Below are 18,819 nucleotides of genomic sequence, written 5' to 3' on the forward strand. Positions count from 1 at the left end.
GAAAAGACCTAGAATAGCTAAAGCAATTCTCAGCATAAGAACCATGTAGGAGGCATCACAATCCCCGACTTCAAATTATACTACAGAGCAATAGTAGTAAAAACAGCATGGTTTTTACAACAACAGGCTTACAGACCAATGGAAGAGAAGAGAAGATACAGAAACAAACCCACACACCTATAGTCAACTGATCTTTGACAAAGGGGCCAAACTTATACACTGGAGAAAAGACAGCTTTTTCAACAAATGGTGCTAGGAGAACTGGCTATCCAGTTGTAGAAAGATGGAACTAAAACCTTACTTCTCACTGTGCACAGGAATCAACTTGAGATGGATCAAAGACTTAGAAATTAGACCTGAGACTGTGAAGTTATTAGAGGAGGGCATAGGCTCAACTCCAACATATAGGCAAAGGCAGTAACTTTCTCAACAAGACCTCCAAAGCGCATGAAATTAAAGCAAGAATTAACAAGTGGACTGGCATCAAACTAAAAAGTTTCTTCTCAGCAAAGGAAACTATCAAAAACCTAAAGAGAAAGCCTACAGAACGGAAGGTCTTTTTACTAGCCACCACTCTGATAGAGGGCTAATGTCCAGAATATACAAAGAGCTCAAAAGACTCTATACTAGCAAAACAAATAACCCAATCAAGAAATGGGTAACTGAATTGAATAGATACTTCACAAAAGAAGAGATACAAATGTCTAACAGATACATGAAAAAATGTCAACTTCATTAGCCATCAGGGATATGCAAATCAAAACTACGCTGAGATTCCATCTAACCCCAATCAGAGTGGCAAGCATAAAAAAAAAATCAAATAACAAATGCTGGCGAGGATGTGGGGAAAGAGGAACTCTTTTACACTGTTGGTGGGAGTGCAAACTAGTTCAGCGCTATGGAGATCAGTATGGAGATTCCTTAGAAAACTGGGAATGGATTCACCATATTATACGGCTATACCTCTCCTGCCTATCTTTCCAAAGGGGTTGAAATCAGAACTATAGTAACATGCATACTTATGTTCATAGCAGCACAATTTGTAATAGCCAAAATATGGACCCAACTTAGGTCTCCATCAACAGATGAGTGGATTGCAAAATTATAGGAAATACACATAATGGAATTCTACTCAGCAATAAAGAAGAACAAAATCATGTCATTCACAGAAGATGGAAAGACCTGGAGAACATTATGTAAGTGAGATCAGCCAAGCACAGAAAGAGAAGGGACATATATTTTCTCTAATATGCCCAAACCAGGGAGTATTAGAATACCAGAGGGACTCCATATAATGGAGTGAAAGCCTCAGCAAAGCTAGAATGGAAGGGTAGGAGAAGGCTGAGGATTAATGGAGGGGCTACGTTTGAATATGTGTCTTAAGTATGAATGTAGCTTGGACACTCATTGTTGGAAGGGGGAAGGGGAAGTTGGGGGGCAGAGGGCACCACCAAGCACAGTCTGAATGTATGCTATTTTCAATATGATCCACATAAAAATTAAAAATTAAAAAATTTTTACAATATAAGGACTGCTAGATGGTAGAAAATGTTTATATGTATCTATTGATTAGCTGTTCTATGTCTTCAAATGAAGTTATTTTGTCATGCAAAATTTTAGACAACTGACTTTTTTTTTACAAAAGAAATTTTCATTTTGAAAACTCAGGGTATATATATTTATATTTTGTGTATGTGTGTGTGGAACCGAGGGGTATTCTACCTCCGAGCTGCACCCCCAAGCCCTACTTTTTTATTCTTTATTTTTTATTTTTATTTTTTTTTTTGGTGGTACTGGGGTTCCTGGAAACCCTTCTACCACCGGGCTATACTCCAAGACCTATTTTTATATTTTTATTTGGAAACAGGGTCTCTTAAGCCAGCAAGGCTGGCTGTGAATCTGAGCAATCTTCCTGTCTCCGCCTCGCAAGCACAGGGATTACAAGCGTGCGCCACCACGCCTGGCTTTATTCTTTATTTTGAAACAGGGTCTCACTGAGTTGCAAAGGGTCTTTCTAAATAGCTGACGCTGTCCATGAACTCCTATCCTCCTGTCTCAGCCTTCCGAATGTTGGGATTACAAGCACGTGCCAGCACACCCAGCTACAGGGTACATATCTTTGTAGACTTTCTTTTAAAATTGGGAGCACTGGACATTATTTGACTACATAAAAATGTTATTTTTCCTTTGAAAATATTAAAGAACATGCACTATTTGATTATTAAAATACAAAGAATTATAACATTGAAATAAATTAATGGTTATATGTTCTAAAATTGAACTGAGATATATATATCTCAGTTCAATTTTATATATATATATATAAAATATATATATAATGTATATATTTTCATTAATTCCATTTCAATTCATTCTCAACCCAGGGATGAGTATGTTCTAAGGCCTCCAACTTTCTGAAGGAAAAATAAAAAACACTAGAGAAAGAAGACATAGTTGAGACTAAAGCAGTCTCTCAATTTAGTTGCCTACACATCTGGTTTAAAACTGGCCAAGGTTTCTACCAAGGGAAAAAGGAAAGGGATGGCACGTGAAGTGCCAGGCACTGTGTCAGTGGTGAGAATGAAAATGGACATGGTCAGAGTCCCTGATTTAAGAAGCTGAAGGTGAATCCTATAAAAAGGACTAGTGCAGTTAAAGTGGGAACACAGTTTTAAAAATGTTCCAGCACGTAATACTCCTTACCATTTATCTCTGAGATACATTTTCTGGCATTCTACAATAACAGCATACCACATGACCTTTAACAAGCAATCCTCTTCCTCACTTTCATCATTTGTTTTCTAGTTTTAGGGGTAATATCTGGTTTCTGTGGCACTTTTCAGAGCAGCAAAACAAAAGTCTTAAAATAAGCTTATTGATCCCGGTGTGGTGGCGCATGCTTGTAATCCCAGCGCTTGGGAGGCTGAGACAGGAGGATCACACAGGTTCGAAGTCAGCCTCAGCTGCTTAGTGATGCTCTCAGCAACTTAGTAACCCTGTTTCCAAATAAAGTATAAAATAGGTCTGGGAGTATGGCCTAGAGGTAGAAAAGCCCCTGGGTTCCACCCCCAGTACCACAAAAAAATTAAAAAGTAAGCTTATTGAACCTTTTTAGGTTGTAAGTTTACTTATTTTATTCATTTCTGAATAGTTTCATTATTTTTTATTGTTTAGTATTTTTGTAAGCTAAGGAGATTGTTCCTTCAATATATTTTTTGTAAATGTTTTCCTAGTTCCATGTTCATTTTTTTTGTGTGTGTGTGTTATAAACACACGTATATACTCACATTTGTGAACAGAGAAACTTAACATTCTATGCGACTAGACTATCAATATTTTGGAGAGGATTTCCACTGCTTTTAAGCTTAGCAAGTCTATCCATTCACACAAGAGAAATATTTGCTGGCATGTTTCCTAGTTCATTCTCATTCATTCATATTCTTTCTCTCTTTCTCTTTCTCTTTCTCTTTCTCTCTCTCTGTCTCTCTCTCTCTCTCTCTCTCTCTCTCTCTCTCTCTCTCTCTCTCTCTCTCTCTCTCTCTTTGGTGGTACTAAAGTTCCTAGAAACCCTTCTACCTCCAGGCTACACTCCCAGACCTATTTTATATATATATTTTTAAATTTGGAAACAGGGTCTCTTAAGCCAGCATGGCTGGCTTCGAACCTGAGTGATCCTCCTGATTCCGCCTCCCAAGCGCGGGGATTACAAGCGTGCGCCACCATGCCCGGCCTCCTAGTTTTCTTAAAAGGTTATTTTCATATTTACCTTCTTGTTCAAGAAGGATTTAATCTGATGTGTAACCTAAGATGTAGATGTACACTAAAATTTTAAGTTAACTCAGTTAACATGTTTTTCCAATACTAAGCAAGGAATAATCTTTCCTTTTCCCACTATCTTTATGAACCTGCATCATACTATTTGTATTATTTTAGTTTTATAATATACTTCAATACTAGATAAGAAATGGCTCCATTATTATTTTATTCTCTTGTGGCTCTTCTGGAAAAGTCTGAACTAGTTCCTATGCAGATAACCATTTTCTACCAGGATACCTATGGATTTTTTTCACATGTTCTGGTTTTGTTTCTAACAACACTGATCAACCACATGCATAATCTATCTCATTCTCATCTTTATTTTATCAACAATAACTTTGATCACTGGTACTATGTATCAAATACCCTGGGATGAGATTTACATTTAGATATCACTGAATCATAAAATCCCAGCAAGGTGAGGAATATTAGAATACCTATTATGCAGTTGAAGAAAATAGGGCTTATTCAATGTATTCAGAATAACAAAGTGGGCATTGATTGGCAGCTATACACTTATGTCTGTGTCTATACAGTGGAGCCCTAGGATTATACTCTTAACTTTATTCTCACCTATCTTTTTTTCTGCATTCTGAAGCATGTTTCTGAAATTAGTTCTCCGGTTATACTGTTGCTCTGATGTTTTTAAGTATCAACTTTCCCCTTCACCATTTGCAATGTGGAACTGACACTCACCTTTTAAACTTCTTTAAAGTTGTTTTTACCTTAGCTAGATGTCTTTTTTCTACAGTACTGGGTATTGGACCCAGGAACATTCTACCTTAGAGCTACACCCCCAACTATATTTTTTATTATTTATTTTGAAAGAGGGTCTCACTAAGTTGTAGAGGGCCTCTCTAAGTAGCTGAGGCTAGCCATAAACCTGCGATCCTCCTGTCTCAGACTCCCAAGTATTGGGATTACAAGCATGTGCTACCACGTCCTCCTGCTCCTTAGCTAGATGTCTTTTAAAAATAAAAATCTCAGACTATCATTTAGTTTTTCATTAACAGGAACTCTGAATTTTCTATTTTATTGAAGTATAATCTAAAATACTTTTTTCTCTTACAGTGAACCATTTTAAGATATGCTTTGCTTTATTTTCTTTTTAATGTACATAACATTTTTAATGGTTCTCTCTCTTCCTCCCTCCCTTCCTCCCTCTTACCTTAAATGAGACATATTATTCTCCTTGAGTGACATACATCACTTTGACTTTAGGCAGCTTAGTGCATTGTGTACAATTCTAATATTATTTCTGGTGGGTTTAGTTATTCCTATTATGTGGCTCTGTTGAACTAAAGTGGAATCTTATTTCTATCTCTAGGTTTTTTTGCTATGAGAATAATTTACTCTTGAGACACACAACTTGTCGACTAATTTTTTTCATTAAACTATTATTTGGACCATACTTTCTCATTCTCCTTCTAATGATTTCTTGGTCTCTTACACTAGTTTACATACGAAGTTCTACCACAGTATTTAGTACTAGCAGAGGATCAACTGTTAAACACTGAAAAAAAATAGTTGTACTGTTGCTTTTGATAATGTTGGAAATATTTTTTAAAATATCATGGCAGATTATATACATACTATTTCAACTTGTAAAACCCTCGAAACTTCCTGTCTTTTGAACAGAAGTAGTTTTGTTTGTAAAACAAGGGTAATAATAACATTATGCCTATCCTACAAAGCTGCTGCACTAAAAGAGGCAATGTAAACACTGTACAAGTAGATTTTATTATTAAAAGACTCTATATTACATGACCGTTGTTTGAATATTTGTTACCACCAATGAGTATTGATACAGACTAAGCCCAAGGGTTTAATAATTTTGTGTTCTCTGGAGTATCTTAAAATGTAGTAGACAATCAATAAATATCTAAGGCAATAAGTTTTCCTTAATTCAACTACTGGAGCCTAACTTGCAAGGCCAGGCTATCCTCAGCACTTCCTACAAAAGTAATGCACTGGCATAGAGGACTGTGGTGTTTTTGTTTTTGTTTTTGCCACAAGCAAAGGCCATAGCAAGGGATCAGTACATAAGCATATGGTCAACAATGAGAATGCTTTGGAAAGAAGACTGAGAAACAGATGAAGTGAAGATAGAAGAAACATGCTGAGAGATAAAATAAAAAGCAGCTTCTGCTTAAAGGAATGCTTAAGAATTCACTTTTCCTTACATTGTTCACCTATTTTTGTTATTTAATGAAAATCAGCTATGAAGACCAGGGGAATAAAGAGGAGGGCACTATCAGAACTGCCTTCCAGAAGCTCATAGTTTAAAGACATGGAACACCTATTTATTAAGCTTTTCCTAAGCCCCCGGGACTATATTAGAATAGCTGTTCTCAATGGGTGATTCTCCAATCAGCAGCAGCATGTGGGAACATGACAGAAATAAAAATTGTAGGACCACCCAGACCTATTAAACCATGAATGCTGGGGATAGAGCCAGCCAGGCTATGCTTTAACAAGTGCAACAGGTGATCTGATACACACTAAAGTTTGAGAACCAGTGAAAGAAACTGGAAATTCTGGGTAAGATTTTATGGGGCTGTGATTGTTTGGGTAGGAATTATTTGTTTGAATTCCATCTATATTTCAAAGAAGTGGTCCCATGGTATGGGCCTTGAGAATTCAAAGAGGTAAGGATCTAAACTTGCTAACCATCATCTCTCCCCTCAAGGATTCTACTGGGCAGGGCTGAGAAGTGTCAAGTTCTAGACTCAGTTTTCTGGTTTATAGCCTCTTATTAGGTCCTGGGCTGTTCTTAACAGAGATATAAAGCTCAGGACCATATAAGGGACTATTATAAATTTAGTCTGTCTATTTATGATTTCAGAGCAAGTACCTGAAAGGAACTATAAAAGTAAAAGAAAACCTGGTTTTAAGAAATTACTTCATTAAATTAATATCTATTGGTATGGCAATGTAAACACAATAGAAATGGCTTTAAATTTTCAACAGCATAAAATAATTAAACATACTGTGACAGTTTCGAGTCTCTGTTTCACTATCTGTATCTTTGTTGAAGAATTCTCAGTGTGGGCAAATTCATCAATCTGAAAAGAGCCTTGAGGTAATTTAGGACAGGTACACAATGCATCTTGACTCTGGTGGATCCCAGGTAAAGGAAGCGTTCCATTGTGGCGTTTGAACATTTCAGCCTCCTGCTGAGCTACTGAAAAAATTAGTCCATAATTAGTTCAAATCATCAGAGAAAAAGTATTATCAAACAAGCCATGATGCAGTGTTCAACAAAAGATCAGAAACTACATGATATGTTTAAAAACCTGGGTATTAAAAAGACAATAGTACTAAATAACATAAAATTAGAGACTATACGATTAAAAAAATATATAATTTCACAATTCATGTCAGGCAGTATTGTGATTGAGCCTTGAAGGCTGTACAAATTTAGATGGGTATACGTACATTAAATGTATATATGTAGAAAATAGGTTATTAAGAAAACCAAAGGTCTAATTTCGTGGATACAAAAACAATCAAAGTAATTATTCACAAACTCATCTCCCTAAAACTGTTTTCATATTTCTATATATTTGTCCTAATTTTTTAACACAACACAGACCTAAACAAACATTTTTTTAAACTACTTTTAATCTAGACCCATGGAATATGTTATTTTTCTTTTCTTGAACCTGTCTTTTAGTTCAGCTTCTCCCACTCCTGTTCTTAACCCAGAACCTAAACTGAATGAAGAGTTTGCCCTGACTTTACTGTTACAAAATCTCACAAAATGCTCATCATTCTCCTTTAGTGGCTGCCATTTTCTTTCTTTTTGTAGTAACGGGGATGGAACCCAGGAGCACTGTACCTCCGAGCTACACCCCCAGCCCTATTTTGTAGTCTCTTTATTTTGAAGCAGAATCTCACTGAGTTGTGAAGGGCCTCACTAGGTAGCTGAGGCTGTCTGTGAACCATGATCCTCCAGTCTCAGCCTCCCCAATGCTGAGATTACAAGCATGTGCCACCACACCTAGCTGCCATTTTCTTTCAATCTGAAAAGTAAAGATAGTGGAAGGAAAGGCTAACCACTAAATGGTGCTTAAAACTAGGAGCAGTTAGGTAGACTACGGCCAGAGGTGCAGCGCTTGTTACATCCATTAACCACAGACATGTGTTTGTGTTTTTGTGCTCTGGGCTGGTCTGGCACTTGCAAAGCTCTGAGTGTGCTGTTCCTTGCCAGATGCCAGGGAACCACTGCGGCACTGTGCAGAGGGCATGCACATGAGGCGCAGCTCACTGACGATGCAGCACTCGCAGGGGCAAGAAGGAACACCTTGGAAGCTCATTGGGAGCAAGACCAACAGTCTGGCTACTCCTTACTTCTGCCCCTGGAGCTCTTGTGGGGCCCACCTCCAAGGCACCAGGGTGATTGTTACAGACCTTTTTCTGGCACTCTTTGTTTAAAGAATGTAGTCAGTGAATATCGCTACACATATTAGGGCCATTACATTGTCCACGTTAAAATTGTGAAAACAGGGATCAGAATTATTAATAGGAGTCTAAGATCTTGATCTTTACAGAAAATAGTTTGGCTTTCATACTTTCAAAATGTTTTTTTCAGTGAAAAAACTTCAGGTTTATGGTAAATCAGTGATGTCTTCTCCTAATCTTTATAAATCTTTATAAATTATAAATCTTTATAATCTTTATAAATAAAAATATGTTTTATATAAACTATCACAACATAAATATATTTTAACACTTTCTCAATTAAATGCAAACATATCAGATTACACATCAAAGATATAAATTAGCCGGGTGTGGTGAGGTGGAGACAGGAGGATCAGGCAGGTTCGAAGCCAGCTGCGCTGGCTTAAAAGACCCTGTTTCCAAATTAAAAAGTATAAAAATAGGTCTGGGAGTGTAGCCCGAAGGTAGAAGGGTTTCCAGGAACCCCAGTACCACCAAAAAAAAAAAAAAAAAGTCTTCATTAAAGTAATTTTTAAAAACTTATAATTCTGTCATTTTACCAGTTTTTGTTTTTTTCGGTACTGGGGATGGAACCTAGGAGCATTGAACTTCTAAGCTACACCTCCAGTCCTACTTTTTTATCTTTTTATTTTTGAAACAAGGTCTCACTGAGTTGCGAAGGGCCTCACTAAGTAGCTGAAGCTGTTCTCCAACTGCGATCCTCCAGTCTTCACCTCCTGAATTACAAGCGTGCACCACCACCTTGGGCATCATTTTCTTTTTATTACCAGTTTTAAATGTTTTACAATATTTCATTTACACACGTACCATAATTTTAAATTTTGAATTTTTAATGTATTTTCTGTTTCCCCCTATTATACACATTGCATGACTAAGTATTTTCATAGTGGACTTTGTTTCTTAATATTGTTTCTATTTTATTTTTAATGGTACTGGGGATTGAATCCAGCAGCATTCCACCTCTGAACTATACCCCCAGCCCTATTTTTTGTTTTGATATAGGGTCTAAGTTCTGAGGACCTTGCTAAATTGTTCAGGCTAGTTTTGAACCTAAGATCCTCCTGTCTCAGCCTCCCAAGTGCGCCATCGCACCTGGCTTGGTTTCTATTTTAAATTTAATTCCCTAGAGTGGGACAGATGACTCAAATGGGAATGTTTTTTGATGATGATAATATCAACAATGACCATTACAGCTAAGAGAATGATAGCATCTGCATTGCACTTCACAATTTTTCAGGTGTATTCACATATCATCTCATGGGATCATTTAAAATAAGTGAATCTGAAAGAATTTTAAATGCCTATCTGCATGTACAAAAGAGAAAAAATATATAAAATCATCATTTTAATAGTATTGTTTAAATTATAGAATGTTAAAATGGAGGAATTGTTTAAACATGACATGAAAGAAATATCAAAATAGAAACTCTAAAGAATCAGTGGACAAGCCTTCAGAGATCCTGTGCACTGTTGAAATTACATACAGAAACCATGGGTATGTGTATACAAATATTTCTGCAAAACAGATTCATTACTTTTATCAGATTACACATCAAAGATATAAATTAGCCGGGTGTGGTGAGGCGGAGACAGGAGGATCAGGCAGGTTCGAAGCCAGCCGCACTGGCTTAAGAGACCCTGTTTCCAAATTAAAAAGTATAAAAATAGGTCTGGGAGTGTAGTCCGAAGGTAGAAGGGTTTCCAGGAACCCCAGTTCCACCAAAAAAAAAAAAAAAAAAAAGGTCTTCATTAAAGTAATTTTTAAAAAATTTATCACAATCACAAATAAAAAGTAAAAGACAAATAATGGGATTCTTGTATCTCTGGCCAAAAAAGAGTAAAAAAAAAAATTAACTATTTTCCTTAAAACTACCAAAAAAGCAAACAAAATGTATAAAAGAAAAAAAATACCTTTATTTGCAAAGTATTATCTATGTAAGTAGACCGACATGAGGAAAATGAGCCACAGGGAATACATTTATTTTTATTTATTTATTATTATTATTATTATTTTTTTTTTTTTGGTGGTACTGAGATTCCTGGAAACCCTTCTACCTCCAGGCTACACTCCCAGACCCATTTTTATATTTATTTGGAAACAGGGTCTCTTAAGGCTTCAAACCTGTGCGATCCTCCAATCTCTGCCTCCCAAACATGGGGATTACAAGCCTGCGCCACCATGCCCAACCAGGAATACATTTTTTTTAATATTTATTTTTTTAATTTATTTTTATTGGTGCATTGTAATCATACATCACATTGGAATATAAGACTTGAGAGGATATACACATCATCTAATTAGCCCCCATCCAGTCCCCATCCCATTCCCTCCCCCTCCCTCAATCCCATGCTTGTTTGGTGATTAACTTTGATACATATGTTTATGTACCTCCTGCTTTTTAAAGAGGCTCCATCCTCCCCTATTCCATACCCTCTGATTGGTCACCTTAATTGCTTCACTATAGGGCCCTTTCTATAGCTCGACCACTTCCTGTTGCCCCTTTCCTCCTAGTTATTGCTGATTAGGGGAAGCATCTGTTTTTAATTTTCTGCGATATTTCTCTGTGCATGCCGCGTTGCAAATACCGATCCCACTCTTGACAGCCCCAGTTGTGGCCTGGCTACCCGGTGGACTGATCAGACCTCGCTGGCTCAAGCAGCAGCCTTGCCTCATGGGAGGCCCTGGTTCTGGCCTCACTGGCCCCGACACTGGCCTAACCCCTCAGCTGGCTCTGATCCCGGCCTCGGAGGCCCCAGCACCAGCCTTCCTCACGGCAAGCTCCGATGTTAGCCGATGGCCCCGGCATCGGCCTAACCCCTCGGCAGGCTCCAATCCAGGCCTCGGAGTACATTTTAAAAAGGCACTCTTTCTGGTAGCCATTCCCAGAGATTAGTGATATTTCCAACAAGGTAGAAATATTCCAGTATTTCTGTATTCTTGCCAAATTTGAAATGGCCAGTTTTTTTTTATTGCAACCAATTCTAATAGATATGTAGTACTATTCTGTTGTGGTTTCAATTTATTTCTCCTCTAGAGACTAATGAAGGAAAGCATTTTTGCAAGCTCAGCTGCCATACTTAAATTTCTTCAGTGAAGTGTCTGTCCAAATCTTTTGTCTATTTTTCTAAGTTGGATTATTTTGTTTTCTGATTTTGGAGTTTTGATCTACATTTAAAAAATATGTATTGTTTATAAACTAATTCATTGTATCTCAAGATTTCCCCTCCCTTGTAATCCCAGCATTCGGGAGGCTCAGACCAGAGGATTGCCAGGCGTGGTGACACATGTTTGTCATCCCAGTACTTAAGAGGCTGAGACAGGAGGATCCAGGTTTGTGGCCAGCTTCAGCTACTTAGTGAAACACTGTTTCAAAATAAAGAATAAAAAATAGGGCAGGGGGTATAGCTCAGAGGTCAAATGCCTCTGGGGGTTCCATCTCCAGACCCACAAAAAAAAAAAAAAAATTTCCCCTCCATGTTGAAAACTATGTGGTAGTTATTTAAATAAATTATGCTGCATATATTCAGTGAAAAAATTCAGCCATTAAAATTCCATACAGAAGTATAATTATCACATGGCACACTGCTTATTATATTTCAATTGTAATAAAAGGGTTTAAAAATAATATAGGCAAGTCAGATGTGGTGGCACAGTATTTGGGAGGATGAGACAGGAAGATCCCAGGTTCAAGGCCAGCCTCAGCCACATAGAAAGACCCACAGTAACTTACTTAGCAAGAGACCCTGTTTCAAAACAAAACAAAAAAGAAAACAAAATATATTGAGTAAAAAAGGATGACATTTTGAATTCTTTTAGTTATCAAACAATTTTACCAACCATAAGTCTGAATAGAGCATATAATAAATTTTCTTTGTTTTTTTTTTCCGGGGTAATAGGGATGGAACCCAGGGGCATTCTACTACTCAGCAACCCCCTCAGCCCTATTTTTTACTTTATTTTGAAACAGGGTCTCACTGAGTTGCAAAGTGCCTCACTAAGTAGTAGCTGAGGCTGTCTGAGAACCCATGATCCTCCTGTCTCAGCCTCCCAAATGCTGGGATTACAAGCATCTGCCACCACGCTCGGCTTTCTTATTTATTTTGAAACAGGGTTTCACTAAGTTGTAGAGGGCCTCAGGAGGTAGCTGATACTGGCCACAAACCTGCAATCCACCATCTCAGCCTCCTACTTATATCAAAGTTCTAGATATTAAAATTATTTTAACTAGACATTATCTTATTACAAAATATCGTGAAAGCAGTTATATTAAAATTACATACTAAAGAAAATTCATATTTTACTCTATATTGAAAATATATACTGGGTTGGTGACACACACCTGTGATCCCAGTACTTGAGAGGCTAATATAGGAGGACTGCAGGTGAGCAACTTAGCAAGGCCCTGTTTCAAAATAAAAAATAAGCTGGAAATGGTGTTGGATGCCTATAATCCCAGTACTTGAGAGGCTGAGATAGAAGAATTACAGGTTCAAGACCAGCCTCAGCAGTTTAGCGAGGCCATCAGCAACTTTTTAAAATAAAATAAATTAGGGTTGTGGGTATAGTTCAAGGTAGAATCTCCCTGGGTTCAATACCAAGTACCACACAAAAATTAATAAATAAATAAAATTATAAAATAAATAGGAATATGGGTATATCTCTGAGGTAGAATGCTACTGGGGGAATTTACTCTTCAGTACAAAGAAAGAAAGAAAGAAAGAAAATATAATGACTTGGTACACTCTAATTATAAGTGACCTTCCCCAAGTTTTAAAGAAACAAACTATAATACTAGATAAGCAGACTTCCTATTATATTAAGGGATTCTCCAAAATAGTAAAATTGAAAACATTGTTTCATCATAAGAATGTATATTCTGTCTATTTCTCCCCTCCTTCTCTACTTTGGTGCTAGGGACTGAACCCACCAGGCTGCACCCTCAGGCCTTTAGCTGCCAGCTTAATTTAGGAAATGCAAAGTCTAAGGATTATGAAAGACTGATTAGTAATGTTTATTAACAATCTATTAATCTAAAGAGCTTAATGCATTAAGAGCATGGGCTCTGGAGTCAGACAGCCTGGAATCAAGCCACAGTTTACCAATCATGTTAACTTGTGCAAATTATGTCATTTTCCTCGTGCCTCGGTTTCATTTTATGCAAAATGAGGACAATAATGGTACCTACCTCAAAGTGTTTTAGAAGGATTGTATAAAAAATAAGAATGGTGGACACCCAGTAAGTGTGTTAATGTTAGCTACCACCAGCAATATTTTTATTATTATTTTTTAAGTACTGGGGATTGAACTCAAGGTCATTCCACCTCTGAGCTACACCCCCAGTCCTATTTTATATTCTTTATTTTTTAAACAGACCACTAGCAATATTTTTTTTATAAAGTTCACATTTACTAAGTAAAAATGCCTTTCATTTTGTATTTTTATAAAACGTATCCAGGCGTGGTAGTGCATCCTTGTAATCCTAATACTTGGAAGGCTGAGACAGGAGTATTGGAGATTCACAGCCAGCCTCAGAAACTTAACGAGGCCCTCTACAACTTAGTTAGAACCTGTTTCAAAATAAAATATAGCTAGCTAGGGGTGTAAGCTGAGAGGTAGAATCTAGAATCTCCCTGGGTTCCATCGTCAGTGCTGTTACACACACACACACACACACACACACACACACACACACACACACACACACTTATAGTACAGGCTTTTAAAATCTTAGTGTAAGCCAGGTGTGGTTAATTCCAGCATTTAGGAGGCTCAGACTGGATGATCCCACAGGTTCGAAGCCAGCCTCAGCTACTTAGTGAGGCTCTCAGCAACTTAGTGAGACCCTGTTTCCAAGTAAAGTATGAAATAGATCTGGGAGTATAGCCCGGAGGTAGAAAAGCCACTGGGTTCCACCCCCAGTACAACACACAAACACACACACACACACACACACACACACACACACACACACACACGAACTTAATGTAATCATTTATTGAACAACAGTAATATACTCAGTACTATGTTAAATAGAGTGTTATAAATATCATAAGCAATGAGCAAGTCATTTAACAAAATTTTATAGAAATGCAAAGGTGCACATTGCCCTGAACTCTGGTAAAGCAAGTCACAGTGTGAATAATAAAGCTAGATCACTGACAATGTGGTAATAATTAGTGAATAAAAATTCTATTAGTAAAATCATGTCAGTGGGAAAAATAGTTACCTATAGTTTGACTAAAGTTCTACTTGAGGATTAACTACTGAGAAAGCACAAAGCATTAGTTAGAAAGACCCTGAAACTGAGTCTGATTACTGAATTTTGATTCCTGGGTTTCATGGCCCAGCTAAACTTGGCAATAGGTGCTCAATAAAGATTTGTCTTGCCCTAAGACACTAGGATAAGTATTCTAGTTACTACTGGTTCAGAGGAGACATTGCCATCTAGTGAAAAATTAGACTCATTACATGGGGTTATCAATACCAAGCTTCCCCCATTAAGATTTGTCAAACTTTAAGTACTGCATATATGTTAATTATATGCCAGTAATCAAGTTAAAGACTAATAATAAAAAATGAGCAACTCTTCATCTTTACTTCCTCAAAGTACAAAGAATAAAAAAGAAATTATACATTCTAAAGAGAGGCACAGAGAAAAGAAAGCTGCATTGCAGAAAACAAGTTTGATTACTAGATACGCAAAGGCTAGCATTTCAGGAAATCTGCCAATAAGGCAGTTTAATACATCAAACAAGAACATGAGTTTCAAGACCAACCTGTATTAATTTAAGCCCTAGTTCCTATAAAATGAAGCCCAAAATAGCATCTGTATCATTAAATTTTTGTAAAAATTTAAAAAGATATACATAAAGCACTTAAATAGTACCATGAAGAGTTCTGAATTGTTCTTAAATGTAGAACGGCATTCTAGAGACCAAAGTAGACAATTGCTAATTAATAATGAAACATTAGTTGCCAAGGTCTGGCTTCATAAAATTAATTCAGTAGAAGATGTTTCTCTGACTAGGACCTTTTTATTATGGGAATCCTAAAAACACATCATTTGTGGTACTCTGTGACTAAATTTGGTATTGCTAGATGATTAACTCTTTCAACATCAGGCAAATAAAACTGCCTTCTGAAAGTAAAAAGCATATTTCTTACCAAAAAAAGCAAAAAGTCAGTAGAATGAAAGACTCACAAGACCACAACCTGAACATATGCTTAACAGGGAAAGATGCTTGCTGACTCTTCACAGAACTTGCTAGAACTGAAAGATAGATGATACATTTAGCTACCACTGTGGTCTCACTCGCAGCTTACTTAACTTACAAAAAGACTAACTTGCTTCTTTTTCCTTGAAAATTATCAGAAGTTCTGATAAATACTATTGAAAAAAATCACTTAACTATTCTGCATCTTTTAAATTTTGTAGCATTAAAAAACATATAATAAAAGGGAAACCTCAGCAAAGCCAGAAAGGAGGGGGAGGGAGGAAAAAGGCGGAGGTTAATCAATGAAAAAGCTACATTCGAATATGTGTATATATGTGAATATATGTAAATATGTGAACACATATTAACATTGTTAACCTAGTCACTCAGTATTGGGAAGGAGGGAAAAGGGGAAGGGGGGAAGGGCACCATGTACTGTGTGAATATATGCCATTGTCAACATGATCCACATTATGATGTAAGACTATATAGTGCATTCATAATTTTTTTTGTGGGTCTGGGGATGGAACCCAGGGGCATTCGACCTCCAAGCTACAACCCCTGCCCTATTTTTTATTATTTATTTTGAAACCGGGTCTCACTGAGTTGCAAAGGGCCCCACTAAGTAGCTGAGGCTGTCCATGAACTGCGATCCTCCAGTCTCAGCCTCCCGAATGCTGGGATTACAAGCGTGCGCCACCACGCTCGGCTACATTCATAAAATATAAAAAATAAAAGACTTATGTAAAGCCACATGTAAACTTTATTTTCAGACAAGATATTTTGGGCAAAATACTCCTGCATTACAAAATAAATATAAGGCAAAAGTAGGATGAGCAATTGAATATTACAATAACAATTTTCAATGAAAAAATTAAAGAGTATTTGAACTGATGATTCTGGCCTACTTTTAAAGTGAAACATTTCTGAGTCTAAAACAACTTTTTATTTCTTATGGATCTAAACCAGAACTGATAAATCTTGGATGGTTCGAGGTTACTTAACTTCTTCCTAAGCTTCCTCTTTTTAAAAATAAGCCGCAAAGAGTTAGGAAAATGTGTTGAAACATTTTGAGTTTTAATCTGCTTGTTAAGGTGTGTTAATGTATAAAAATACTGTTCTAAATACATCTTATAAAACAATTTTAACTTCATGTTCTATTGTTTGAACATTTTAATTTCTAAAAGGCCCATGGAAATCCTTCCTCCTCCACGTTAAGAAAATGTGGACATGATATGTTTTTAAATTTATGCATTTATTTGTAATAGAATTTGGAATGGCACACACTTTATCAAATAAAAGGGAAAGGCTGACCAACAAGTAAAGGAGAAGGGGGAAAGCATTCCATCTAGAGATGCTTATTAGCATATTAAAGCATACGTTCCTACAACATCAAGTGTTTTCTGCAGGATAAGCATGGACAGGCACGTTTGTTTTAATATAGTGCCTATCAGTTAACAAAGCACTTTTACAGTCACTGTCTCAATAGTATCCTCATAAATAACTCTCTAAGGTAGGGCAGGTGCTAGTCCTAGTAGTACCTTTTAATAGATGAGGGAATGGAGCTCCCTAAAGGAAAAAGCTTATGTAAGATACCTGAAGAGCCTAAGCTCCAATGCTACTGTACTGCTAAAACACTTTGCTTTTTCTGTTGTGCTTCAATGATTAGCTTGACCAAATTTACTGTCTACTGTCTAAAAACTAAATTGCTAAAGCCTACTAATTTAGCCTGGGCTAATCTTAGAAAGAAATCCTTCTGTCAATGACAAAAAAAATTTTGCTTAAGAAAAAATTTAACTTGCATTTGTAGAAAACATTTCAAAATCCTAAGAAGCAAATTTGAAATTGAATGAAGACTGTTGTGAAATCTCCTAAGACTCTGAGGAAATAACTGTGCTGCCTATTTCCTGTATAACAGTTCCAATTATAAAGTACTTAGCTATTAATACTCTTCATTATCATGAAGATTTTAGTGTGGATAAAAAGAACTGTTTCAGGATACATGTTAGACATCAGATTTGGACACTGGATGTTCTGAGAAATCTGTCTTTTCCTCTATCTGGCAGTGTTTATTTTTTGCTAACATTTGCTAGTAAATGTAAACATTGTATTGCTTAACAATTATAACATTAGAAGTATAGGGTTTCTGTTGTTTGTTTTTTGTGGTACTAAGGATTGAAACTAGGATCATTCTACCCCTGAACTATGTTCCCCAATCCTATTTATTTTTTACTTTAAAACAGGGTCTTGGTAAGTACTAATAGTGTTTTATATTTTTGAATATGGGTTATAAAATTATTTTTCCTCTGTAAGGCTATTTAAGACATATCTTGATTTTAAGTATCATTTTCTAAGATAATTCACTTGCAAACGCATAATATAATCCCTATTTTGATAAAATATTCAGGTTTCTAACTAAATTATATTACTAGAACTTATAGCATTAACCAATTCAATGTGTATTAACTTAATGAACTTACCTTCATATTTCTTTTTTTTTTGGTGGTACTGGGAATGAAACCCAGGGGCCTTCTACGGACTACACTCCCAGACCTATTTTATATTTTATTTGAAAACAGGGTCTGGCTAAGTTGCTGAGAGCCTCACTAAGTAGCGGAGGCTGGTTTTGAACCTGCGCGATCCTTCTGTCTTAAGCCTCCCAAGTACGGGGATTACAAGCGTGTGCCACCACATCCGGATCCTTCATATTTCATTAAAGTACTTAATCCAAATAGGCTTAAATTAATGCTACCTATATGCATATTTGTAAATTTATTTAACTATACATGTGTATAAATCAGCCTATCAAAAGGAATAAATGATGATAAGTAACATTTTAAATCAAAGGGACTAATAAAGACCCAGAGGAATTCTCCCTATGAGCTATACCCACAGCACTTTACATTTTTTAAATTTTGCAACAGGGTCTTGATAAGTTTCTGAGGCTGGCCTCAATCCTGGAATTTTCTTGTCTCAGCCTCCCAAGCACTGGGATTACAGGTGTGTGGCACCATGCCTGCCTAAGGCCCTTTATTTTATGAAAAAATTAATATATGATAAAAATAAAATTGCAATTTTTAATTTTCAAAAGACAGAACTATCAGTATAATATAGAATAGAAAAAAATCTCAATTTCAAAATAGAAATTAATGAAATATAAAGTAACAAATCTAAATTCTTAGAATGCCATCCTATTCTTGAAAATATACTCAGTTTTAATTTTCTTATTCTTAAAATAATAGGATAGTGTAATTTCAGAGTTGAAAGAGATACTTTATTTCTAATTCCAGATCTTATTTTCGCTGAAATTTTCCCTAAATTTTA

At 36.4% G+C, this 18,819-nt stretch overlaps 1 protein-coding gene across 1 annotated transcript in view; it reads right to left on the bottom strand.

Annotated features, from left to right (window-relative positions):
* Positions 1–18,819, bottom strand: part of AHI1 (Abelson helper integration site 1) — a gene marked incomplete at both ends in the record, with an annotated part of 198,861 nt that overhangs the window by 126,439 nt on the left and 53,603 nt on the right. The window contains one exon of the mRNA XM_080700129.1: positions 6,807–7,000. Coding sequence (XP_080556255.1) covers positions 6,807–7,000 — 194 coding nt within the window. The remainder of the gene's footprint in view (positions 1–6,806; positions 7,001–18,819) is intronic.

Source organism: Muscardinus avellanarius (assembly GCF_963383645.1).
Source record: "Muscardinus avellanarius genome assembly, chromosome: 8".
NCBI classification, from domain to species: Eukaryota; Metazoa; Chordata; class Mammalia; order Rodentia; family Gliridae; genus Muscardinus; species Muscardinus avellanarius.